At 56.2% G+C, this 26,184-nt stretch overlaps 2 protein-coding genes and 1 long non-coding RNA gene across 55 annotated transcripts in view; 1 reads left to right on the top strand and 2 right to left on the bottom strand.

Moving 5' to 3' along the window:
- The window catches only part of GET4 (guided entry of tail-anchored proteins factor 4), a 19,354-nt gene extending 2,319 nt beyond the window's left edge, over window positions 1–17,035 (bottom strand). For 2 of the 7 annotated variants that reach the window (XR_008503878.2, XM_054497012.2), the window contains exons 1-8: window positions 8,553–14,279; window positions 6,777–6,855; window positions 6,263–6,344; window positions 5,398–5,547; window positions 2,625–2,763; window positions 1,377–1,517; window positions 351–426; window positions 195–267 (exon numbers count right to left, since the gene is read on the bottom strand). Coding sequence is in view for 5 of the 7 variants with exons in the window: in XM_054497012.2 (XP_054352987.1) it covers window positions 195–267; window positions 351–426; window positions 1,377–1,517; window positions 2,625–2,763; window positions 5,398–5,547; window positions 6,263–6,344; window positions 6,777–6,855; window positions 8,553–8,743 (931 nt within the window). In the remaining 2 variants the exon portion in view is untranslated. Of the gene's footprint in view, window positions 1–194; window positions 268–350; window positions 427–1,376; window positions 1,518–2,624; window positions 2,764–5,397; window positions 5,548–6,262; window positions 6,345–6,776; window positions 6,856–7,465; window positions 8,529–8,552; window positions 14,280–14,470; window positions 14,496–14,593; window positions 14,701–16,742 lie in introns of those variants that run through there. The other 5 variants (XR_008503879.2, XM_054497013.2, XM_054497016.2 and 2 more) reach the window with 5 other exon arrangements.
- Window positions 14,479–26,184, top strand: LOC129041439 (uncharacterized). The gene is made up of 3 exons (XR_008503880.2): window positions 14,479–14,681; window positions 23,228–25,021; window positions 25,239–26,184. It is a non-coding gene; the product is annotated as an uncharacterized LOC129041439 (long non-coding RNA).
- Window positions 18,539–26,184, bottom strand: part of SUN1 (Sad1 and UNC84 domain containing 1) — a 59,941-nt gene continuing 52,295 nt past the window's right edge. For all 47 annotated transcript variants that reach the window (XM_054496962.2, XM_054496969.2, XM_054496968.2 and 44 more), the window contains 3 exons: window positions 23,908–24,075; window positions 20,882–20,974; window positions 18,539–20,220 (listed from right to left, as the gene is read on the bottom strand). In XM_054496962.2, the coding sequence (XP_054352937.1) occupies window positions 20,104–20,220; window positions 20,882–20,974; window positions 23,908–24,075 (378 nt within the window). In that variant the 3' untranslated portion in view covers window positions 18,539–20,103. The remainder of the gene's footprint in view (window positions 20,221–20,881; window positions 20,975–23,907; window positions 24,076–26,184) is intronic.

The raw sequence follows: 26,184 nt of genomic DNA, 5'->3' as shown, positions 1-26,184 counted from the left end.
GGGCTGGGAACCACCGTGCTAGAATTTTCAACTCTGAAATCTAATTTCCTACTAACAAAAGTAAACTGAGAAACATTTAAAAGAGCAGAAAACCACTTCTACATGAAGGACTGCACTGGACCTTCCTGGGCAGAGACGACAACTCCACACCGACCCAGGGCTGTGGTGGGTGTGGCAAAGGCGCCCCGGCTTACCGAGCAGGCCTCCGTAGGAAGACGTCTGCTTGGGCGGGATGCCGAAGAACAGCTGTCCTATGCGGTCGAGGTACTGCAAGGCACAGGCAGCGGGCTCAGAGCGGGTGGACCCAGGCCGTGGGGTCCCCTCCTCCCTCCCTAGCCCCAAGCCCTCACCTCGTTGTACATCGGGTCCCGCCGGAGGGATGGCTGGTACTGCTCACACAGCACAGTGAACACCGTCAGCTTCCCACTAGGACAGAGAGACACAGGGACGTGCTGGGTGAGCAGGACAGGACCACACTCACCTGCACACACCACCGCACCTGCACCCAACACTCACCTGCACACACCACCGCGCCTGCGTCCAACACTCACCTGCACACACCACCGCGCCTGCGTCCAACACTCACCTGCACACACCACCGCGCCTGCGTCCAACACTCACCTGCACACACCACCGCGCCTGCGTCCAACACTCACCTGCACACACCACCGCGCCTGCACCCAACACTCACCTGCACACACCACCGCGCCTGCGTCTAACACTCACCTGCACACGCCACCGCGCCTGCACCCAACCCTCACCTGCACACACCACCGCGCCTACACCCAACACTCACCTGCAAACACCCAACACCTGCACACACACAGCAACCCATGCCACGTCTATACCCACTACACACACCTGCACACCCCCACAGCTACCCACACGTCTACACACCACACACATACCTGCACGCACCCCAACTACCCACACCAAACACCCAATACCTGCACACAATCCGTCTACACCTGCACTCACACTTGCATACATGTCTACACATAACACACCTGCACACGCCACATCTACACACACCCACACCACATGGACACCCAACACCCGCACAAACCCCCCATATGTCTGCACCCACACCACCCCACACCCCTATACCACCACACAGAGGCCCAACACCTACACACCCCCATGCCATGTCTACACTTGCACATACACCCACACAGCTACCCGCACTACCATGTCTACACCCAACAGACCCGCACACACACCGGTGCCGCGTCTACACCCAGCACTCATACCCCATACATATACCCAACACGGCTACACACCCCACAGCTACACTTGCACATACACCCACACAGCTATCCACACCATCACGTCTACACATTCACAGCCCCCTCCCCCCGCAGGATACCAAGACGCACCCGTCCACAGCCAGCAGCAGGAACCAGATGAAGTTGAGCAGCGGCTCCACAAATGGAGGCCCGTCCTCGATGGACGGGTGCTTCTGGGTGTACGTCGTGAAGACCACCGATGCGCTACTTTTGTTTTTTAAACAGAGAAACCTGGAAATGAGAACATGCTGGTGGCAGAAGGGCTGGAGGACACAGCTTCTGCCCGCACAGGCGCCAACCTCCGACACATCCTTCCCAAGCTCGTGCGCCCACGGTTCCCGCGGCCCCAGGCCACGGAGGGACCCGGTGCTTCACGCGTGTCTCCCCTCACGTGCAGGGCACACCAGGGAAGCCTGCGATTCACAGGTGACGAGAATGAAGCTTGGGAAGGTGACCAGGCTCCGGAGCCGGGCCCCAGCCTGAGCCCCGACTACGTGACGCACCGAGCAAGCTCTCCTCTCCCAAGGCTGCCTGCACCCGTCAGGTGCCGGCCCACACCAGAACACCCGGCCACGGCCCAGCAGCCGGCGGGTGCCGCACAGACCCTGGCTTCTGTTCGAGGAGGACCCAAGGGGAGGGCTCAGCGCCCCACGGGTGGGGCCACCATCATCCCAGAGAAAACATGTACACAGCGTGGCGCAGAGCCAGGGAGCTCCGGGTTTGACCCAGCTTTTCACTTAAGTCACGGACGCCAGCTCCTGGCAGAGCTCCACGGTGGGCAGCGCTGAGGTCAGAGGGTGTCTGTCCCCAAATCCTACATCAAATCCCCAACGCCCGCCTTGAAGTCCGTGTTTGCTCTGTGGGAAGAAGCTGACGGCACAAGTCAGGCTTTCGTGAGAAAGGAAGCGAAGGCACCTGCAGCAGGCAGCGCCCGGAGCCCAGCCCGCAGGACGCCCCAGCGAGCTGGCGGGAGGGGCCCGCGAGGTAGATGCTCACAATTCTCCGCATTTCCAGATACTGCGGGAAAGAACTGGCCGAGGCAGGCCTCAGTACAGCAGAGACCGCGGGGCCTCCCGGCAGTGGGCGAGAGGCAAGAGGGGTGCGTGTAGGGCACTCCAGTGCCCGTCGGGAAAGGGGGAGTTTCTAAAATACTTCTTAAAATTGGTTAAACTTATGAAAAATCATGGGTCAGGCTGACAAGTGCACTGTGGGCTCTGCCCAGAGTGAACTCAGTTTATCCTGCAGCTCGGCTCAGACAGGGGACAAGGGGACCTGCTCTAAGGCCGCCCGGCCAAGGCAGCAATGGAAGCCGAGACCCAAAGAGCCACAGCCACCTACTGTAGCACGGCCTGGGCCACGAACATGTCCACCTCGCTGCGGAAGCCGCGGGACGTGGAATACTCCACCAGCATGTTGGCACAGCCCTCCCCGTCCGCTGAGTGCAGAAAATGATATCGCGACTCACAATAGTTTTGTTCTGCAAAGGAAACACAGAAAAATTTAAATACATTTCATGAATATAACACAGAACAGGAAAGGTGGAAAGATACTCCATGTTAATTCTAGCCCGCCTGCCCGCCCTGGAGGAGAGCCCAGCCAGAGCCCACAGGCAGAGGTACCTGATAGGGACTCAGAGCCAGCCCAGGCCTCACACGCAGCACCAAATAAACAGATCAACAGGGAAAAGTCACTCAGCTATGCAACACGTTTATTCTCCAAGCTCTCGGAGCTGCTTAATCCAACCACATTAACGTGCGTTGTTATGACCAATTAGTGTTACCATATGACCCTTCTCACCTACCAGAAGCAACTTACAGGGAAGCAATGTAATCAGGGCCCAGGCCAGTGCACCTCGGATGTAGATCAACAGCAGAAACCAGCCTGATGTTCTCACCGCACTGACCCAACGACCAACCCTCAACATCTCATAAACACACTCCACTCCCAGGCCCGTCCTAACACCCGCTCGCGCTCCCTCCACTCCCAAGCCCCATCCTAACACCCGCTCACGCTCCCTCCACTCCCAGGCCCCATGCATGCCGTGGGAGCCCAGCCTTCTCGTGGTGCAGATCTCAGCACTCACCAGGCACCCGCCTCTCCCACCTAGTGGGCCCTTTCCTGACTGTGTTGCCCAACAGGAGCCTCCAGGGCCCTCCTGCTGCCTTTGTGGCTGCCAGAGTCCTCGTCACCTTGCTTTGTCTCCTGTTGTCTCCCTCCACTCCCAAACCTTTACCTATGGGTGTGATTTCATCCCCAGGAAGGAAGCACCAAGGAAGCACATAGCCCAAGTGTCATGGAGCCCAGGCCTCAGGTCCTGTATGGAGCCTGTGCTCAGGACTGCAGAGACCGTGCATGGCCACCTTGGCATGGAGCAGGCCTGGGCTCCCCAGGTGAGGTCCATCAAAGTCCCACAGCACCGTCATGGTGTCGGGGACCTGGGCCCGCACCCACCCCAGTGGGAGGCAGCCAGGGCCCCTCTTCAGGGGATCTCTGCAGACGCGCCGAGCGCAGCCCTCCCACGCGCTCCCTGGACGGCCTCAACCTGATCCTGTGGTGGGTGGGGAGATTACGTCCCTCCTTATGATCGCTTGTACCTATCTTAGGAGCTGCCATGCAGGTCTCCTGGGCACTGCGCATGGACGTCACCTGTCCCACGCCACCCACTGCCTGGCTCTCCCCACAGGGCCTGTGCACAGGAGTGGCGAGGGCGGCCACCCAGTGTTGACGCACTTGTTCCTGATTCATCCGAAGGATAGGCAACAGCTCCCGGGCAGGGGGTGGGGGCAGCTCCTGCCTCCCTAACCTGGCAGTGGGGCCCACACAGAGCGGCGGTTCGCTATGCAGAACAGAGGACGGTTGTCTGCGGCCGTGTTCTGTGTGGAGCCATGCTGGCTTGGGGACGGGTGGAGTACAGGAGGCCTGCTGTCGCCAGAGGCCAGGGAAGGCAGCAGCAGCAGGTATGCTCCAGGGGCCAAGGAGGCACCAGCCCTGGGCCAGTCCCTTCTGAGGAAGGAGGCGACCACAGGGAGACTGAGGCAAGAGATAGGCACCAGCTCATCTCCCTGTGGGTGCCCCGCCACTCGGCACACAGCCAGGGCCGGGTTCCGCCAAGCTCCTCCAAGGAGAGCCTCCTAACTCTACTTCCCATCCCTGTCGCTCAGGGAGAAGGTCGGGAACGCCTGCCGGGTGCCTGAGGGCACCGAGCCTCCCGTCACAGCCCAGGCAGAACCTGCCTGACCAGGAACAAGGTCGGAGGTCGGATGGGTGTGCATTTCACATGACCAGGGACAAGGTCGGAAGGGCTGCTGACGTGTGCAGGGTACGTGGGCCCTCATGCAGCTGCCACCGCGCCGCGCTGTGTCTAGGAGGAGCTGTTCCAAGCTCAGCAGCCCTGAACTCTAGAGCAAAGGCTTTCAGCCTAGATCCAAGTTCCTAGAGCTTCCAGTGCGGGGGCTACCCTGCGTGCCGCCTCCCCACCCGCCAAGCCCAAGCACATGCAGACCCGAGCAGGCCTCCCTGACGGCAGGAAGGAAACCATCTCACGGCGCTGGGGCCCTTGCCATCTCAGGGAATGCCCTGGGGAGGACGCTTCTAAACCCCCATTAGCACCTCGTTCAAGTCACTCAATGAACATTTACCCAGCACCACTCTCGCCTCAGAGCTGCGTGGAACTAAAAACACCAACCACACCATGTAGACAACCAGACCCCACCACAGGGTGATTAATCCCCACAAAGGCTTCATCAGAAGATGAGGTCAGCGTAAAGGAGAAAAACAGGGCATGGCACCATCCCAATGCTGGAAAGAACGTTCCAGAAAGGAGCAGCAGCACGCATAGGCCCCGTGAGGGCACGGCTGCCTCTGAGGATCAGAACGTCCCATGGGAAGGCCTGGAGAGGCGGCCGCCTGCCCCCCTTCTCGCAGCTTGGGTGCAGTGGCTCTGATCCCGGGCTTAGCATGGCGCATGGGCCTCCATGGACTGGCCCACGTGACCACAGGGTGAAACCCCATCCCTGCCCTGGTGGGCGACCCTGATATATTGGAACGCACAGTGCAAATCAATACCGTGAGAGCAGAGAGGTGCCCACGCCTGCCCTGGCCCCAGGCCTACCTTTCCACAGGGTGAGGGCCAGCAGCTGGTGCAGCCGGGGGTGGCCTAGCTTCCCAGAGCCCCCACTGGACCACTTCAGGGCTCTGGACACAAAGGCCACGCGCTCAGGAGAGTTGGGGTCCATCAGGCTGAACACTTTAGCCAGATTTTCTGCAAACAGCACAGACCCTCATCAGAGGAACGCACGGCAACTCCGGCTCTCTGTCCCACATGCCTCACAGAAGTGGATTTCCATCCGCAACTACTTAACAGGAAGAGGAAGCTGCTGGGCATCTCTGAGTAAGCTGTGGACCACCCCACTGAGCTGCCCACCGCAGTGCCAGCGCCACATGCCCCAGAGCACAGCGAGGAAGGACGGATGCCCTGGCTGAGGTGGGGGCTGGGGAAGGTGCCGTGGGGAGCTGGAGTCCAGGAACAGCTGTGGCCGCTCTGGGTACCTGGCTCTCGCCCAGGGGCATCTCCCAGAACAGCAGGGACTAGGAGTGGGACTCGTAGCCGGGCGGCTCACAGAAGGGCTCTGCCAACTGCACGTCACCCGAAAGGACAGGCCGACAAGCCAAAGCGGTGCCCCACCTTGCCGGCTGGCGAGGAGGCCACTGTGCATTGGAGCAGTGGAGAGCACAGGGCCCCAATCATGCCCTGCCTATGAGTCACAGCAGGTCCTGCTCAGCCTGCAGTGTGCTCGGCCAGGGTCAGCCAGGGGGCCCGGCTCACTGGGACCAGGTGGGAATTGCCTCTGCAGCAGAGTTAACCCCAGAGCACACAAGACCTCTAAACGCACACACAAAACACAGTGCAGAGGCCCGGGGAGGGGCGTACTGGGGCCGCTGTCACAGGGTCCTGGGGTGAAGGGCCGGATGCTCACCCAGCAGCTCGTCAGCCACCTCCACTTCCGCCTTCTCCAGGGACTCCAGGACCAGCATGGACAAGTCTGCTGCACTGTTTTGCTACAAAAGAAAGCAACACACAAAAATCAAGAACAAAACCCTGACCTGTTCAGGACAGAAAAGACAAGGCTGGGTTTCCAGCAGAAACCAGAGCGCGGCCAGTGCTGAGGAGTCTATTCTGAGCACCACGTCCCTTGGCAATGCCACCGAAAAACAGAGATCTCCTGGCCGAGAATCAAATGAAAACGGACAGGACCGTTTATACCAACACAACGCCCTCTCAGCCCCATCGTGCACAAACGCAGCGCAGAGCCCTAGCCTTCAGAGTGGAGCAGCCGAGCCGGGGACTCTGGGCCCCTCTGCCACCCGCAGCCCCAGTGGCCAAGGCCCAGGGCAGCGCAAGGTTGCCCATCAGGCCTCTCCCGTGTCATTCCCACCTCAACTTGCCTGCCCAGAGCAGGAAGGGATGCAGGAGGAAGCAAGACGGCTTACCTGGCCATGGCTGAAGAAGAGCAGGGCTCCCGAGTACATGAGCTCCCGGGCCTCCGCGTGCTTGCTCTGGGACATGTACCTGCCACAGAAAGGAGACCGTGAGCCGCGCCCTCGCCACTGCGCTCCCCCGCTCATCTTCAGGTCAGAAGCTAAAAACAAGGCGCCCAGGAACAGGTGGCATCCTAAAAGGGGGTGCTCCCCATACGCACAGACACTTTTTGCCAAGAACAGGGCAGCCACTCCCAAGGCCCAGGTACTGCATGGAGGGGGTCTATCCTGGATGTCCTGCTGACCATGAGGGCTGCGTGGGGCGCCTCTGGACACTAAGGGCCTATCTGTGTCCAAATACACCAGGAGCCAGAAAGCAGCCTCACCCTGGAGCAGCTCACCGGTTTCAGCAGCTGGGACCAGTAAGGCCGCTGGGCAGGGCAGGTGCGCAGGGAAGGAGCAGGGGATGTGTGTGTGGCCACCTGAGAGCTGGGCGGCCACAGGCAGGAGCCAAAGGATGGGGGGCTCCAGGCTGGGGTCCCACGGGGGACAGTAACGGCTGTGACAGCACCTTCTTCCCCCACGGGGCCAGTGTCCCTGCCCTCTGCCCGCCGCAACCCTCCCCCCCCACGGGAGGGAAGGGTCTGGGGTGCCCCGTTGCATCATGCTCGCCCTGCATCACGTCCCCACTCCCAGAGCACCGTTGGCAGGGAAAGCTGGAGCTCCTCAGGCTGCACAGAGACAGAGGCACGGGGTGGCGAGAGGTGTGGTGGGGACCAGCGCGCGACAGACGATGTGGAGAGAAGCCGAGGTGGCCGCGCTGCTGTAAGCAGCAGAGCCCCTGCCTGCGAGAACAGCAGGCGTGGAGGGCAGGAGGCGGCCTCTGCTGGGACGCGCTGCACCTCCCAGGTCCAGTGGTGGGGCCCAGAACATGTTATTTCATTGGCTACACATTTTTCCTAATTATCACCGCCTTACTATCAAAAGATACATAACCAGTTAATCACCTCTGTGCCTGCGAGCCAAATGTCCTTGGACAAAACCTTGTTTAAAAATAAATCTAGTTAAAGAAAAATACTAAGTAAACAGCAGTGCAGACCGGATTCGGGGGCCCACACCTGTAATCTCAGCCCTTTGGGAGGCTGAGGTGGGAGGATCGCTTGAGCTCATGAGTTTGAGACTGGCCTGGGCAACATAGTGAGACCTTGTCTCTACAAAAAACACAAAAATTAGCTGGGCATGGTGGCGTGCACCTGTGGTCCCAGCTACTCGGGAGGCTGAGGTGGGAGGACTGCTTGAGCCCGGGTGGTCAAGGCTGCAGTAAGCCATGACTGCACCACTGCACTCCTGCCTTGACGGATGAGAGTGAGGCGCCATCCCTCCAAAACAAACAAACAAAAAACAATTGCAGTGGAGGTGATAAAGAGACACAGCAATGCCGCTGAGGACCGGAATGACCTTGGTGTTGCCAGGACGGGAAGGCCAGCCAAGAACGCAAACGGCTGGCTGCTCAGTTAACCACAGAAAAGGGTTCCTCTTCAGAAGGCACCACAGCCAGGGACCCCAAACACAGACAGCCCCGCCACATCCGGGCATCTCATTAGCCTGGCACACAGGCCCTCCCCCCACAGGAGACCCCATCGGGTTGCACAGAGGCAGGGCACCAGGAGGGAAAAGCCTGCACCCAAGAGAGAAAGTGCCCCCGCCCCCCGTCAGCCTGCAGGCCATTGGCAGGCCTCGGGTTTTGCTGCGCTCCCTGCACAGTAAAGGTTCTGGAGGGAGACCCACCCCAACACCACAGCAGGAGCCTCGACAGGACCACTGACTCTGTGACCGGCCATCCTACTTCCAGTCCTGCAGGGCCGTGACTGACTCAGAGGAGGCCGGGAGCCGTCTGGCACAGGGCACTCTGGAAAAACAAGCTCCCAGACACACCCGGCCTCATGCTGCTGACAGTGGAGCCATGGGCAGAACTGCATGCACCGACTCTGAGCAAGCACCACACCAGCTTCTGCTTATGCCGATACCACAGCGTTCTGGATGCTTCTGTCTGAGGTAAAGCAAGAGGTGGCCACTTAGATACCAGAAGAAAAGAAGGACTCCCTGGAAGGCAGTGACCCATATTCCTGCACGAGGAGCCTGTTCTGGGGGGCACTGCCAATGGTCACGGCCCCTGGCCTGGCTTGGACTGCGCCTTGCGGCTGGCTCCCTTCTTCCCGGGGCAGCTGTGAGCCGGGCAAGGGGAAAAAGGATGGGAGGAGAATTCTGGGCATACAGTGGTCCCCGGCCTGGCTGGGGGCACCCGTTTCCAGGTCCAGGAATGCCAGTGACGGGCAAACCATCTAAGGCGGCTCCGAACGTGGACGGCTTCTCCTCCTGTACTGGAGAATTCTGGGAGCTGCGAAGGATTTTGGTTTCCAGGTGACTAAGCCAGGACAGGTACCCTCTCAGGCCCGAGGCTGGGGAGAGTGGGGGGCAGCTGGGCATGGCCGGGCCTTCTCCCGGCCCGGCTCTGCACGCTGCACACTATTGGCCGTGCTGTGAGGACACCCAGACGTGCCTTCCAGATAGGGAAACGGCTTCTGCCTGCTGACAGGCGCTGAGAGCCAGCGAGCGCTGGTGCTCTCTGCCGGCCAAAACATCTGTATCCACAGAGCAAAGGGTCTGGGCAAACAATCTAGCTGATTTTGCTCCTCTTACAAAAACATTAAAAAGCAGAACACAGAAACGCAAGCATTAGAAGTAGTGGTCGAGACTGCTGATGTCAAATGAAGAAAGACCGAGCTCATGGGGCGAATCCTGCCCTTCTCTCTTGGCAGAAGGAAGCTGGCTTGCGCGTTCAGCTGTCAGGGACACATGAAGGATGAAGAGGAAATACTCAAGACACACATAGGTGCCTCGGGACAGGGAGCCAGAGGAGATTTCACAAGGACCCCTCTGCCGACCGCCGCGAGCTAAAGCGCACTCACGCCCCGATGCAGGGCTGGCTGGACGCTCCTGTAGGGGCGGCTGAGGCCTGCTCTGCTCTGCCAGCAGTCACTCCGAGAAGGGACCTGAGCCGGCAACTACAGCTCCTTCACAAGACGCTCCTCTTAGGCCCTGGGCTACGGTGTGCACAGCACACACTAGACCATTTTCCTTTTAAACATCTCTTTAGATGACTGAAAACACAAAAGGAGATCAGAGGCCGCAATAAAAAAAATCACGCAAACACATTGCAGGAGGAACCACGTGGCAGGAGGAGCCAGACCCACGACCGTGCAGGCAGACAGGTGGGCGGCTGCTGCAGGTCACAGCCTTCTGGGCTGCGGTCTCAGCCACATCAAGTTTCTAAATGCAAATCTACAAGTACTACAGCCAAGGCTGAGGCTCCTCAAGGCCTGGATGGTGGCTCCGAAGTGCCCTGATAATCCCATTGGCCTGGGAGCTGACTCTTCATCCCAGCAGGGAGAAGTCTGGAGAAATCAGGTGATGACCACAACCAGCGCCATCCCCGGGGCAAGGTCAGCTGCTCTCTAGCGTAACCACGCGGACCAGAAACTGCTGCCCGACTTCTGCGGGGCACACATCCAGGGACACCAACCTGCTGGGTTCCCAATTCCTTCCCTCTCCTTCACCTTAAACTGCTGTGGCTGTGAGTTAAAACAGCATCTCTTGGGAAAGCTTGTACCTGCTGGTGGGAGTGCAAATTAGTTGAACCATCCTGGAAAGCAGTCTGGCAATTCTTAAAAGAACTAAAAACAGAACTACCATTCGACCCAGCAACCCCACTACTGGGTTATACCCAGAGGACTCTAAATGGTTCTACCATAAAGACGCACGCACTCAAATGCCCACTGCAGCACCACTCACAACAGCACTGACGTGGAATCAAGCTGGGGTCTGTCAGCGGCAGATGGATAAAGAGAATGTGGTCCATATACAACGCGGAATACTATGCAGCCATAAAAAGGAACGAGATCATGCCCTTTGCAGGAACTTGGATGGAGCCGGAGGCCGTTATCCTTCGCAAACTAACGCAGGAACAGAATCCCGGGCACTACACGTCCCCACTTCCAAGTGGAAGCTGAATGATGAGAACACAGGGACAGAGAGGGGCCAACAACACACACTGGGGCCGGCCTGAGGGAAGAGGAAGAGGCTCAGAAAACCATTTTAACAAAACTGTCAGGTACCCACGCTTGGTACCCGGTGCTGAAATGATCTGTACGACAAACCCGAGTCACGAGTTTACCTATATACCAAGCCTGCACACAGACCTGAGGCTAAAACAAACATTAGCATATTTAAAAATAAATCAACAAAGCCTGCACACCTGCCCGAGGCTAAAATAAACATTAGAATATTTAAAAATAAGCCAACAAACAGTATCTTTTGGTAAATTTACCCAACAGCTGAAGGGATAAATGACTGTACTGGAGACACACAGGGAAAACCACTCAGCGATAAAAGGAACCGCGGACGCTCTGGAGGAGTCTCCCAGCCTCCGTGGTGAATGAATTCAAGCGGTTAGACAGAAAGCACACACTGTGATTCCACATATGTAAAACTCCAGGAAACGCCACCTCACCTGAGTGCAGCCCGCAGATGCACGGGTGCCAGGGATGGGGTGGGGTGGGAGGGGGGGTGAGGAGGCCTGGTTGCAGAGCCCCGCAGAGCTGTGGTATCTTCCATGTCTTGACTGGTCATAGTTCATTCATGTCAGACCTCACCAAATTATACATTTTACATAAATATTTAAATGTAAATGTGCAATTACATATATTTATTGACAGAAAGGCATTTTAAAAAATGGCTGGGTGCTATGGCTCCCACCTATAATCCCCACACTTTGGGAGGCCGGGGCGGGTGGATCACCTGAGGTCAGGAGTTCGAGACCAGCCTGGCCAACATGGTGAAACTCCTGTCTCTACAAAAATACAAAAATTGGCCAGGCATGGTGGCGGGCGCCTGTAGTTCCCAGCTACTCATGAGGCTGAGGCACGAGAATTGCCTGAACCCAAGAGGCAGAGGCTGCAGTGAGCCGAGATCACACCACTGCTCTCCAGCCTGAGCGACAGAGCGAGACTGTCTCAAAAAACAAAAAGCGTAACTTGGGGAATGTGACTTCTCTGGCAGCGACACACCCATGGAGTACTCTGAGGCAGAGCTGGGAATCCACACGGAATTCTACCCCGGAAAGACAAGGACGGTGTCTCAGCGGATGACAGCGAGGTGACAGCTGCCGCTGCTGACTCAGTCTTCATTCCTGGTTTGAAAGGCTCCAAGCCAAGGTTTGAGAGGTTCAGTAACGTGTCCCGGGCCCCGTAAGAGGTGGCGTGTGACCCCAAAGCCCAGGCTTTCCGAGCTAAGCCACACCGTGCCCCTGCCGGGTGACCTCACAATGTCACATGTGGCCAGCAGGGCCTGCTGTCTAGAGGGCTTAAGAGAACAGAATGCTCATCACTCCCCGTTTCACTGTGAAAATTCACCCTTGACCAGGGACTCATCACTGAAAACCAAAACTGACAAATCCCTCGTCACTGTAGAAGTGGCTCAAAACAAGGAACACCTGTTGATTTTGGGGGAGATCCATTTTTGCTGGTTAATCATTGGGCAAATATTTATTTATTTATCGAGACGGAGTTTCCTCTCGTCACCCAGGCTGGAGTGCAGTGGCGTGATCTCGGCTCACCACAACCTCCGCCTCCTGGGTTCAAGCGATTCTCCTGCCTCAGCCTCCGGAGCAGCTGGGATTACAGGCATGCGCCACCACACCCAGCTAATTCTGTATTTTTAGTAGAGACAGGGTTTCTCCATGTTGGCCAGGCTGGTCTTGAACGCCCAAACTCAGGTGATCTGCCCGCCTCGGTCTCCCAGAGTGTTGGGATTACAGGCATGAGCCACTGCGCCCGGCAAATTGGGCAAATATTTATATACAAATCCCTAGGCACAGCAGGCATCAGGGTGAATCTTGAACGACATAAAAGTTCCCCATCACACAGCTCTATAACTGGCCCCTCTACCCACAGGAAGGCTCGCGTTCTACGGTTTAGTGCCTACTGACACCTTTGCCTTGATCCCTGAAGAACAATCAGGTTGAAGGCGCTATCACAACCCGTGCCATTTGGGAGCTGCTAAATGTTCAGTGACAAATTCAACCAGCATTAAAAACGTATCGCTATAAACGTCATGCATCAAAGACTTGTTTCTTCCACAGATAAAATTAGTAGTTCCATCTAAGGAGGAAAGCGAATCTCTTTCTAAACCAATTAAACAGCTCAGTTTTCAAAGAACAAAAGCATCTACAATACAACAATAAAATGCGATGTAGCCTGGCTGGTGTGTATTTATACTACGTTGAGGTTAATAGAAAATTCTGGAAACAAGGCTGCCCTTCAGGTCATGTAAGAGGTCTCCTCATAAGCCTATGATCAGGGGCCCACATGCACTGTCCTTAGCCCGGGCTGTTCAGGAGGGTCCGTACAAACAACGTGAACACTAAACACAGATGCCAGGACCTCATCCCAGCCCGTTCAGGTCAGCTAAGATTGACAACTACTGACACAAACACTCCTCTTTTCTCATTTCCTGGCACAAACAAGTGTTTTCAGCAACGAAATGGCACCTGCTCCGTGGCTGGGGCTGGTGAGTCCACCTTCGCTTGGGCTCACCAGCACCTGGCACCGCTGCATGTGGGCCACTCGCCTACCCAGGCTACATTCCAGCCAGCGGGGTGCAGGCACAGGCCCGGCACGACAGACGGTGTTTAATTCAAACGTGAACCAGCAAACTACAATCACAGTGGCACCTCCAGAGTTCTCCAGGTAAAGATTCCACTTGCTATGGAAAGAAAGTATTTAAAATCTAGCCCAGCAGAGGGTCTTCAGGGAGTGGAGCTGCACTGTGTGATGCTCTCATGGGGTTCCTCATCCCCCCACACACCAGGCATGCACCCCGATGTGGGTGATGGGTCCCTGAGGGACTCCACTTGGGAGGGGTGTCTGTGGGGCAGGAGGCTAAGGGGGGAATTCAGGACACACCACACTCCATTTTGCTGCAAACCAAAAACTGCTCTAAAAGGTAAAGTCTACTGGCTGAGTGCGGTGGCTCACGCCTGTAATCCCAGCACTTTGGGAGGCCGAGGTGGGCGGATCGCGAGGTCAGGAGTTCGAGACCAGCCTGGCCAACATGGTGAAACCCCGTCTCTACTAAAAATACAAAAATTAGCCGGGCGTGGTGGCGCGCGCCAGTAATTCCAGCTACTCAGGAGGCTGAGGCAGAATAGCTTGATCTCGGGAGGTAGAGGTTGCAGTGAGCCGAGATCCCACCACTGCACTCCAGCCTGGGACAGAGGACAGAGCGAGACCCCGTCGCAAAAAAAAAAAAAAAAAAAAAAAAAAGTTTATTAAAAGGAAAAAACCCCTGAAAACAGGCCTAAACTGTATAAAGACCAGACCAACTGCCCTTAAATACAGTATCAAAACATTCACGGTCCTGTGGCAGTTTAGAAGTAAAAGGTACCCCATGAAAAGACTAAATCCTCTGAAATGATCTTTAAAACACACCCAATTCCTAGTGACTGGCCAGACTGTTCCCCGACCTGAACCATAACAGATAATCTGATATGCATAATTTACAGAATGCCACACACAGAACAACTGTACATTCTGCAGTAACTATGACAGCAGGAATACTGTAACAGAGCAGTCTTGAAAAGTATCAACCAAGCCACGCAGCAGCCTGGAACGTCCACGTGGTCACAGTCCCGAGGGACGTGCAGTTAACCCAGCACAGCCAGCTCTGCTCGCGCTCGCCCTCCAGGCTACACCGGGCCGCGCAGGTGTCACCGAGCCTAGGTCCAGAGGCGGCTGACTCGGTTCGGCAGGCCGGGCGGCGTCAACAGAGAAGAGGTTTCACTCTCAGCCTGGACCCTCGGTGAGAGGAACGCCAGCGACTTCCTATGGAGCCCGGTGTAGGGCTCGGCTGGAGGACCTGAAGGCCAGGAGGAGGGAGGCAGGGAGATGGGGGAATGCGGAACAGGTGGGGGCAAGAGGAGAGATTGGGGAGGCAAGAGGAGACCCGAAAGGGTGGAGACAAAGGGGAGTGGGAGGCCGGGCAGGGAGGCCTGAGAGAGAAAGGGGGGCGGGAAGGCGAAGGCTTGGGAGGGCCAGGGGGAGGGGAAACAGGTGGAGGCCAAGCGGGAGGTGCAGGGAGGTGGGGGAGGGGCGGTGGAGCCGGAGAACACGGAGGGGGAGAGCGGGCAGGGAGGTCTCGGGCAGGGAGGTATCCGGGTGGGGAGCAGGTGAAGGCCTGGCGGAAGGAAGCGGAGTGCGGGAGGCCACGGGAGAGGTGGGGGAGGTCCGGGGCGGTGGAGGCTAGGAGCGGGAAGCCGAAAGGGACGAGAACAGGGGGAGGTTGGGGAGAGAGCCGGGGTTGGGGGCAGGAGGAACAGAGAGAGACGGGGGGTGGGCAGAGGGAGCACAGAGAGAAAGGCGGGGGCAGGGGGAGGCCGGGGAGAGAGAGACGAGGGGCGGGGGGAGGCCGGGGAGAGAGAGACGGAGGGAGCAGGGGGAGGCCGGGGAGAGAGAGACGGAGGGAGCAGGGGGAGGCCGGGGAGAGAGAGACGGAGGGAGCAGGGGGAGGCCGCGGAGAGAGAGACGGAGGGAGCAGGGGGAGGCCGGGGAGAGAGAGACGGAGGGAGCAGGGGGAGGCCGGGGAGAGAGAGACGGAGGGAGCAGGGGGAGGCCGGGGAGAGAGAGACGGAGGGAGCAGGGGGAGGCCGGGGAGAGAGAGACGGAGGGAGCAGGGGGAGGCCGGGGAGAGAGAGACGGAGGGGGCAGGGGGAGGCCGGGGAGAGAGAGACGGAGGGGGCAGGGGGAGGCCGGGGAGAGAGAGACGGAGGGGGCAGGGGGAGGCCGGGGAGAGAGAGACGGAGGGGGCAGGGGGAGGCCGGGGAGAGAGAGACGGAGGGGCGGGGGGAGGCCGGGGAGAGAGAGACGGAGGGGGCAGGGGGAGGCCGGGGAGAGAGAGACGGAGGGGGCAGGGGGAGGCCGGGGAGAGAGAGACGGAGGGGGCAGGGGGAGGCCGGGGAGAGAGAGACGGAGGGGGCAGGGGGAGGCCGGGGAGAGAGAGACGGAGGGGGCAGGGGGAGGCCGGGGAGAGAGAGACGAAGAGCAGGGGGAGGCCGGGGAGAGAGAGACGGAGGGGGCAGGGGGAGGCCGGGGAGAGAGAGACGGAGGGGGCAGGGGGAGGCCGGGGAGAGAGAGACGAAGAGCAGGGGGAGGCCGGGGAGAGAGAGACGGAGGGGGCAGGGGGAGGCCGGGGAGAGCGAGGCGTGGGGGCAGGGGGAGGCCGGGGAGAGCGAGGCGTGGGGGCAGGGGGAGGCCGGGGAAAGAGAGACGGAGGAAGCAGGGGGAGGCCGGGGAGAGAGAGACGGAGGGGGCAGGGGGAGGCCGGGGAGAGAGAGACGGAGGGGGCAGGGGGAGGCCGGGGAGAGAGAGACGAAGGGCAGGGGGAGGCCGGGGAGAGAGAGACGGAGGGGGCAGGGGGAGGCCGGGGAGAGAGAGACGGAGGGCAGGGGGAGGCCGGGGAGAGAGAACGAGACCAAGGTGGGGCGGGGGAGGCGGCCGGAGAGAGAGACCGAAGGACGAGAGAGAGGGGCGGCCGAGGAGACAGAGGAAGGCCGAGGGGCGTGTGGGGACGGAGGAGGGAACAGGTGGAGGCTGGGGGTAGGGGAAGGCCGGGGAAGAACGCGGGGGAGGGGAAGGAAGCCGAGGCGGGAGTCAGAGGCCGAGGGAACGGGGGCGCCGGGCCACACAGGGCCAGAGCCCGGCGACGCGGCCCAGACCCTCCGCCGGGCGACCCGCGGCCCCTGGCTCCAGCTCGCCCCCGCGACGGGCAGCGGCGCGGGCCAATGGGGGCGCGGGCGAGGCGGCGCGGCCAATGGGAGGCGGCGGGGGCGGGCGCCGGGCCGCGGCGAGGGCCGGGCGCGGGTACCTGAAGAACAGGGTCCGGTACATTTGGTGCGCCTCGTAGTAGTCGCCCTTCTCCACGCTGGCGCGCAGCTTGCCCTCCACACGCTGGACGCCGCCGCGGTTGCGGCCGCCGTTCCGGGCGCTCTCCTGCTCGGCCATCGCCGCCGCCGCCGCCGCCGCCATCGGGCCGGCGCTCCGCGCAGGGCTGACGCTGTCGCAGGCGCGGTCGGCAGCGCCTCCCGGCTTCCGTCCCGGCGGCCGCCCGACGCCCTTCTACGGTGGCCCGCGAGGAGTCGCGCGCAGTCGGGGGCGGGCGGGCCGACTGGCCGCACGTGACCTAGGGCGGGGCCGCAGGCAACACGTGACCCAGGGGCGGGGCCGCAGGCAACACGTGTCCCGGAGCGGGACCGGGAGCGGCACGTGACCCTGGGCCGGGACTGGCTCGCGCCGCAATGGCTGGTGGCACGAAACTGCCTGGCGGGGCGCGGCGCGGAAACTGAGGCTGCGGGGGCGGCTGACCCCGAGCAGGAAGCGTCCCGGGGTGGGACCTCCCCACGCGCGGGGTGTAACATCAGCCATTGAGCTATAGAGTTCAATGTGTAAAATGTTTAAATTAAAAATACTTTTATAGGGTCAGGCGCGGCGGCTCACGCCTGTAAACCCAGCACTTTGGAAGGCCGAGGTGGGCAGATCACCTGAGGTCAGGGGTTCGAGACCAGCCTGGCCAACATGGCGAAACCCCGTCTCTACTAAAAATACTAAAATGAGCTGGGCGTGGTGGCGGGCGCCTGTAATTCCAGCTACTCGGGAGGCTGAGGCAGGAGAATTGCTTGAACCCAGGAGGTGGAGGTTGCAGTGAGCCGAGATCCCACCACTGCCCTCCAGCCTGGGTAACAGAGCCAGACTGTGTCTCCAAACAAACAAAAAAAATCTCTTAGGATCGCTGAGGGGGCTTTCCTCCTTTTCAAAAGACCACCTGTGGTCCTTCCCTGGCCGTGGCAGGGGACCTGCGGCTGTGCCTGGGTGGACGGACAGTCACTCCCCAGGGCTCGGGCCCTGCTGGAAGGGGCAAGTGGGTCGGCCTAGAGCGTCCGGCCCCGTCAGCCTGCGGAAACGGGGTCCAACCCCAGTCAGAGAGTTAGAAACGGTGCCCGAGGCCCAGCCCTAGCCATGTGGGGTTGGAAACGGCTTGGCTCTAAGAATTGGGGTTTGAAAGCGGTTTGGCTCTAAGAATGGGGGTTTGAAAGCGGTTTGGTCCGAAGACTCCGTTGGATTTACAGGGTCAGCCCACTCTAACAGCCCACTCTTACAGGTTAGCATTGTTTATAATAAAAAAAAGGAAACAAAGGCCTTTAAGCTGGGCCCTCCTTGAATCACCATGATCCAGCCGTGCATACAATGGAGAAAAACAGCTGTTAAAAAAAAAAAAAAAAAGTTCTTAAGGGACACACTTGGTAACTAGGGAAAAGCCAGGTGCAAAACAGTGTGGTGTGTGTGCTATCGTCTGTGACCTGGTGCCAGCACCTGCCTTCAGCTACAGAAGCAGCGATGAAAACTGTCCTGAGGAAAGCCATCAGTTTTCCTAATGTTCTGCCCATCAAGCAACTTGTAATTCAGTCCGTTTTCCAAGTGGAAATGGTACCCTACAGAAAGAGGTGCCTGGCACACCTGAGGCCTCAAGGCCTTGGAGGACAGGTTATCATTCAAAGGCTGTGCTACAGAGCTTGCTAACAAGAACCAGCAAACCCAGTCCCTCCCCACATCCCAGGGGCAGAAACAGACAAACTGAGAAAAGAAATAGACTGTTTATATCCCATGCACTTTTAAAAATTAAAACTCTTTATTTAAACCTCTTAATAGCATCTTATCAATTTGGTGGCAGCAGCAGAAGCACTACCAAAGACAGATATTTTGAAAAGCATTTACAAAAATACATTGCACAAAGTCCTATCTTGCATCTTTAAAAATAAATTAATATTCAAAATATTTCCACCCCAAATCCCAAATCAGTTTTATATAGGAAATTTTGATTTATATATGTAACCTGTAATATATGAAACATCTGTACATTTTATCTGCCTTAACTGCATAGTTCCAATTCTAAGGAGAGTGAAAAAAATGCTGCTTGATGTATGAATAGTTTCATACATCAGTGTATTTGAGGACTGTTGTGCAATATACAAAAAACCAGTCAGCACCATCGTTTTGTCTTTTTCTGAAAACACAACATTTACGGTACACCAAAAACTGTCTTAACCCAACACAACTTAAATAATTCTTAAGGTAAAACATCTGTAACACTTTAAGTGCCTTGTAGATATCTCATTTATAAAGTCTGCTCAGTAAAATAGTCTAAACATTAAATAGTAATTATAACCAAAAAGAGTCTCACAAGAATCACGTGAGAATGGTGACAGCTGTGATAAAAGGCAGATTCCAGCCACAGCCAGTAAGAAGTGCTGCTGAAGGAAAAAGGATCATCCTGAAATGTAACGGGTTCGTGACCCTGACACACCAGACGGCTCTCCTCTTATCACCACCAGTGAGAGAGAGGCGCAGGGCGTCTCACACTCCCTATTCAGCAAAACTCAAAACGAGCCCTGAAAACACCCAAGATGAGATTTCTGGGTTTCTATTTACTGTGACTCCCAACAGGAAAAGCCTTGCTGAGACCAGAGAACCCCATCTGGGTGTCTGCTTAGATCCAAACCAGCCCCCTCAAGTCAGACTGACTTCAGCCTACAAGAAGAGCGAAACGCTCCCATATTCCTCCACGGATGTTGGTACAGCAAGTCCTGACTGGAAATCTTTCTCAGAAGTAAAAGCGAACAAAGCAGAAAAACACATTTTAGTTATTTCCCCATCTGGAGACTTAGTACCTACTGGTGCTGAAAAAAGGAAAATCCCGGCTTGAAGGAAAGGGGTTTAGAACTCTGAAAATTTGGTGACATTGTTTTTCCCTGAAAGAAATGTGTGTTGGATTTAACAGATGAAATTATCTGCCCTCCAAAAGTCCTTTAGAAGAGCCAGTGCAAGACTGAAGACCAAAGCGTCAAGAACACGCCAGACTCTCAGCTTCCTCTGCTTTGCTCCTTTGTCAAGGAAATGCAAATACAAAGAGCTTCCCGTTAAAAACAAGGAGTGTCTGAGAGCCACGTGTTCAACACGCTTCTGCTGCTGACCCCTCTGCACCTGCAGAGGCAGTGAGCACCCAACAGGTGGCGCCAGGGCACCCGTCACACTCACGTCCTCTGGCCAGCAGCCACGTTTATTGAAGGAGTGGCACTGTCCCATCATTGTATATGCCCTCGTCCATGAAGGATTCCAGTGTTTCAGGCTGTCCCAGTATATACAAAAATGTACAAAAATAATGAGTAGTGTCTTCACTTGACAGGTTCGCCATGAACTCTGAACCGATACAGACAGGTATACTCAGGATGGCCCCAGTTAGAAAAAATCCGAAGTTCCACTATTTGGAAAGCTGTGTCGTCGGGTCTTTTCTGAAATCAAGGTTAAAAAAAAAAAAAAAAACACACATGTATTTTATATTAATAACCCCAAGCCCAATCACATCCCCAAATGTGATGTCTGACAGGAAGCAGCTAAGTTGGAAATTAACCTTTTGTTGTTGTTGTTGAGACAGAGTCTTGCCCTGTCACCCAGGCTGGAGTGCAATGGCACGATCTCAGCTCACTGCAAGCTCCACCTCCTGGGTTCAAGCGATTCTCCTGCCTTAGCCTCCTGAGTAGCTGGGATTACAGACGTGCGCCACCACGCCTGGCTAATTTTTGTATGTTTAGTAGAGAGGGGGGTTTCGCCATGTTGGTCAGGCTGGTCTCGAACTCCTGACCTCGTGATCCACCCGCCTCGGCCCCCCAAAGTGCTGGGATTACAGACGTGAGCCACCACGCCCAGCCGGAAGTTAACGTTTTAAATATGATCCTTGTAAGTAATGTATCACAGGGCATGAAGCACGGGTAAAACTGAGAACTCTATTAGCCATGGAAAGGCTCATTAACGCAGAGCCAGGAAGCGCAGCTTAACGTTTTTCAAAGGACAGTCCTCACGCTGCTTTCCAGTCTGTCGATGCCAGCTGGGCCCTGCTGTCACGAGAAGCTATGGGACTCAGAGACCCCAGGCAGTGCAAGTCCCAGTTCTTACCAGGGCCTGGAACATCTGGAGCGACTCCCCGTCCTGATCATATGTGAACTGTCCCAGAAGCTGCCCTTCTTCCTGATACTCATTTTCTAATCCCTGAAAACAAGACCATACACAATTATGAACTAATGGAAAAATAACACTGAGCAGAGAGGACCGTTCCCTTCCACAGCCAACACTGAGCAAACAGGACCGTTTCCCTCCACATCAGTTAGAGAAGGTCATTCCTCCATGGCACAGTCACGAGGCCTTCCCTGGGAGGAAGGGGTGTGTTTTGTTGAGGGCTTCATGTAACCCACAACATGTCCTGAGGTCAGCACGATTCCCCGTTATACACATTCGGAAAACTGAGGCCAAAACAGGACACACTAATGAGTGGCAGAGAAGTGACTCCGCCCGACACACAGACCACGCTCAGCTGCTGCCCTCAGCACTCACGGTGGAAGCTCTGGAGCACCTGCTGAGCCCGGGGAGATGAGGCCTCACCAGCAGGAGGAGGGGCCACAGAAGACCGACTTCGGCAAGAGAGCAGGCAGAAGGGGGCGCCAGGCTAAGCTGGGGTGTGGGCAGTCAGGGTTCAATGGGGACAGATTCAGACTAGAAGATGGAGCAGCTCTGGAGATAACAGTGGTGATGGCTGCACAACAGTGTGACTGGACTTAACGCCACTGGACTATGCACTTATTAAAATGGTAAGCTTTATGTTACATTTTATCAGAGTCAGAAAACTAGCAGAAGATACAAGAGACTACTTGCATATCTGTTTTGAAATGGAAAGGACTTTTAGGGATAAGAAAAGCTATGGAAGAAATTCAAGCGAGTGAGTAGATGTAACTACTGCCTCTGATAATCACCAGTGAAATAAAAATACAGGGCCGGGCGCAGTGGCTCACACCTGTAATCCCAGCACTTTGGGAGGCCGAGGCGGGTGGATCACAAGGTCAGGAGATCGAGACCATCCTGGCCAACATGGTGAAACCCTGTCTCTACTAAAAACGACAAAAAGTTAGCCAGGTGTGGTGGCGGGCGCCTGTGGTCCCGGCTACTCAGGAGGCTGAGGCAGGAGAATCGCTTGAACCCAGGAAGCAGACATTGCAGTGAGCTGAGATCGTGCCACTGCACTCCAGCCTGGTGACAGAGCGAGACTCGGTCTCAAAAAAAAAAAAAAAAAAAAAAAACGGCTTCTGAAAGACTCAGGGCATCTGAGTGTTAATACAAAATTAAGAGCAACAATGGAAAGTATATCTGTAACAGAATGACACGATTATTGTTTACATACTAAAAAGCTCAACTATTCATAAGGAAACTGAGATCCCAAAAGGTAAATGAACAAAAAGAAGACTAGAATTTACAAAAAAAGGCAGCATGCATCTGAAATACAGACAAATGCAGATTAAATGAAATACTGTTTTTCACCTATCAAGTTAGCAGAAATTTTAAAAAGAGGGCTGAGGTCAGGAGTTCGAGACCAGCCAGAGCAACAACGAGAAACCCCGTCTCTACTAAAAATACAAAAATTAGCCGGGCATGGTGGCGCGCGCCTGTAATCCCAGCTACTCGGGAGGCTGAGGCAGGAGAATCACTTGAACCCGGGAGGCGGAGGTTGTGGTGAGCTGAAATCGCGCCACTGCACTCCAGCCTGGGCAACAAGAGCAAGACCTCGTCTCAAAAAAAAAAAAAAAGACAAGAAAGAACGCTAGTAACACAGTGCACCGACTCGGCTGTACAACATGCTGCTGCCCTCTGAAACTGTGACGCCACCTGTGAATGTCTCGTCCACGGGAATTAGTGAAGGTGTAAAGGAGCGACGCTCACACAGGGAAGTGGAAAAGGGAAAGAAATACTCAGTGAGAGGAGAACCGGCCAGATAAACACGGGGGATTGATGCTACTTGAGGATGGCCATAAAGAGTGCACCTGCCATGGAAAAATGCTCGTAATACAATTTCCTCTTTTTTTTTTTTTTTTTTTTCCTTTTTTGAGACAGTCTTGCTGTGTCCCCCAGGCTGGAGTGCAGGGGCTCAATCTTGGCTCACTGCAACCTCCGCTTCCTGGGTTCAAGTGATCTTCATGCCTCAGCCTCCCGGGTAGCTGGGATGACAGGCATGCACAAGCTCAGCTAATTTTGGTATTTTTAGTAGAGATAGGTTTCACCATTTTGGCGAGGCTGGTCTCGAACTCCCAACCTCAGGTGATCCACCCACCTCGGCCTCCCCAAGTGCTGGGATTACAGGCATGAGCCTAGCCAACTTTCTTTAAAGGCAGAAATACTTTTATGAAATATTTTATGAAAATTTTAAAGCTTCATAAACACTACTGTCTCAACTGTAATTTTTTTTTTTTTTTAAAGACAGGGTCTCACTCTGTTGCCCAGGCTGGAGTGCAGTGGTAGGATCTCAGCTCACGGCAACCTCCACCTCCTAGATCAAGTGATTCTTCTGCCTCAGCCTCCCAAGTATCTGGGATTACAGGCGTGCGCCACCATGCCTGGCCCATTTTTTTTTTTGTATATTTTAGTAGAGACGAGGTTTCACCACGTTGGCCAGGCTGGTCTGGAACTCCTGACCTCAGGTGATCCACCCACCTTGGCCTCCCAAAGTGCTGGGATTACAGGCTCAACTGTATTTTTTAAAGGCATGGTGAAGAAACCAGAAAATACCACAGTATTAATGGCGGGTTTCTCTGGGGCTGGGATCATGGCAGTCCTCTTGTCAGCCAGCTGCTCCCACGTCATCCAGTTGCCAGAACACTTTTCACAGGCAACTTGGCAAGGGCGGTGAGAAGCAAAATTCTTAGGCGTGTCTACCTTGGTCAGTGTAGTACTGTATGTAAAGTGGACATCAGGTAATATGCCATTTCTAAGTTACCCTCCCTAGAAAAGCACTCGAATGTTCCCCTCAACACTGAATCTGAGAGAGGGCAGAGGGGCAGCGGGAGTTAGTGGTCCCCAGTGCGCTCACGTCACTTGCTTTCATCTGTGGGAACTTCCAGGAAGGTGTGGGAGGAGGAGGGTCGGCCAAGGGCACTCACATAGACGGCGAAGTCCTTGGGGGCGCTGCTGATGTTGCCTGTTGGTGACAGCGTCTTAGGGATGTGCTCCAGAGTGAAGGCGGCTGGGTGGATCATCATGGAGAGCCTCACCACCAGGTACCCCTGGGAGCCTTTAAATGCCCAGCAGTTACCGGGGTAAATGTCAGGCTGGGGAAAGGAAAAACATGAGGACTAAGAGTGTGAGCATGCTCTTACCCACTTAGCAGCAGGAAGAGGAAAGACTGATTATACTGAGATAAAAATAAGTTTTACATGGTAGAAACTGCCATGAGCAAAATCCGAAGATAAGCTGGGAAAGGCATTTGTAATTCACTCCTCGAAGGGCCACTATCGCCAACCCATATGTTATATAAAACGACCAGAACCTTAAAGAAAAATGGGTGAGACATACAACATACTTCAAAGAAAAGGTGAACGTCAATGGTGCTTGGTCGTGGGAAGATGCCCTCCACGCTGCACAGCAAGAAGGGACAACATCACAGGGAACCACCACTGCCTCCATCCGACCAACATCAAGGGTCAGAGTCCGCTGCTGACACCCTGGGAAAACGCACGTTCTAACCTAACCCGGCCACGGTGCAGCGTGCAGCCCCAGAGGCACAGCTTGGCAAGGTCGGCCCGCTGTGCACACATCTGCCTCTGGCCTGCAATCGCACCTCCACCTCCAGGTGCAGGGGCAGAACTGCAGGATGCAGACGCGATCGGAGAGCACTCTTCACAGCACAACGTCCCCAGGGACTGACTGAGAAGTTGCAGACGCTGCGCCCAGGCAGCCGCGCTGCTGTGCGCGACGGAAGAGGAGACCATGCGGGCAGCCTGCCTTCGGTGTGTGAGGACGACACATGCATTTCATTCATGTTTAGAAGAGACGGTGAACGATGGGCACGTACCCGCCGGCTTCTCCTCTATGCCAGCTGTGGATTTACTGCCCCTCAGCCCCCAAGCCGTCTTCTGCTGCGCTGTGAAGATGGAGCTGAGCCTTGAACTGCTCTCCCTTTGCCAGCCCAGAGCCTAGCCCTTGCCAGCTCAGGGTGCTGGAGGGACACTGAGGTTCCCTGGTACCCCTCTTGGGGGTGTTGCAGCCAAACGCCTGGTGAGTCACCCTGTTGTGCACATGCTTTCCCAGCATGCTGGTACATTCCACAGTGTGGCACCACAGCAACTTCCTGACGTTCAGTGAGCTGGGCCACACCCTCCACCCAACGGTCTGGAGAGACACTCTGGTGCGGTTCCACCTTGGTCCCGGGGTGGGGGCTGGTCCCTTCTATCTGCTGTCCCTGTGTTCTGTAAACATTCTCTTTACTTCCCAGGAGCTGACAGCTTCTCAGTCCAGTCCCATCACGTGATTGGTGCTTCATATGAAGTCTGCCCTCCAGTGACCGTGCACGTCCTTCTGAGAGAGAACTGTGCCAGGGGAGGGCTGAGCTCCACCCTCTCCCTCAGTCTCTAAGACACTGAAGCCATGCAGTGCTCTCACCACCAGATCCTCACCAGCATCACACTGACAACGCTGCAGGCCAGTGAGCTCCTCTGGGAGGGTCGGGATCACCAAGCCCTCTGAGAAGGATGTTATGGCCAGGAGCAGGAGAACTGCCATGCAGGAACACTGTGGCAACCCCGTGCAGGAAACCTGTCGGCCCTGCCAGGTGACACAGACTGTGCCGGTGGCGCTCGTGAGCTGGCACAGAAAAAGCAGCCGCATGCCAAATGCAGGGCTGTGTGGCTTTGTGGCAGCAGAGGCTGCGTCTGCCTGCATTGAGGAGGGGCTCCAGCTGTGCCCTCAGGAGCGAGGCGCTGGTGAGCCCATGCGGTGCTGATGGCCGCAGAAAGCCAAACAGTCACGCTGACCGGACACTTCCGCCGGGGCAGCCTGGGGACGAGATCATGATGACGACAGTCCCACGGGGTCCTCAACGTCAGGTCACAGGCACTTCATGAATTCTTTCAGGCTGGACTTGTGTTTTCCAAGTGAAAGACGTCTTGGCGTTGTTCCACATACAAGGAATTATTGGACTTTTCTTCAAAACATGGCATGACTATGAGGCAGGATTTGAGTACTGAGGCAAAATAAATCTATTTAAATTCTCCATCCTTTAGTGCTTTAAACTTGTACAGCCAGTAGTCTAAAGTATTAAATGAAGCCACAGAAAAGCAGCACACAACAAGGACCACAGCAGAAAGTCCAGGAGACGGGGGCTGAAGGCCCGGGGAGACGGGGGCGGGGAGGGGTGGGCGAAGGCCTGGGGAGACGGTGGG

This window comes from Pongo pygmaeus, chromosome 6 (genome assembly GCF_028885625.2).
Source record: "Pongo pygmaeus isolate AG05252 chromosome 6, NHGRI_mPonPyg2-v2.0_pri, whole genome shotgun sequence".
Lineage (NCBI taxonomy): Eukaryota > Metazoa > Chordata > Mammalia > Primates > Hominidae > Pongo > Pongo pygmaeus.
This window is presented reverse-complemented; position numbering and strand designations above follow the sequence as displayed.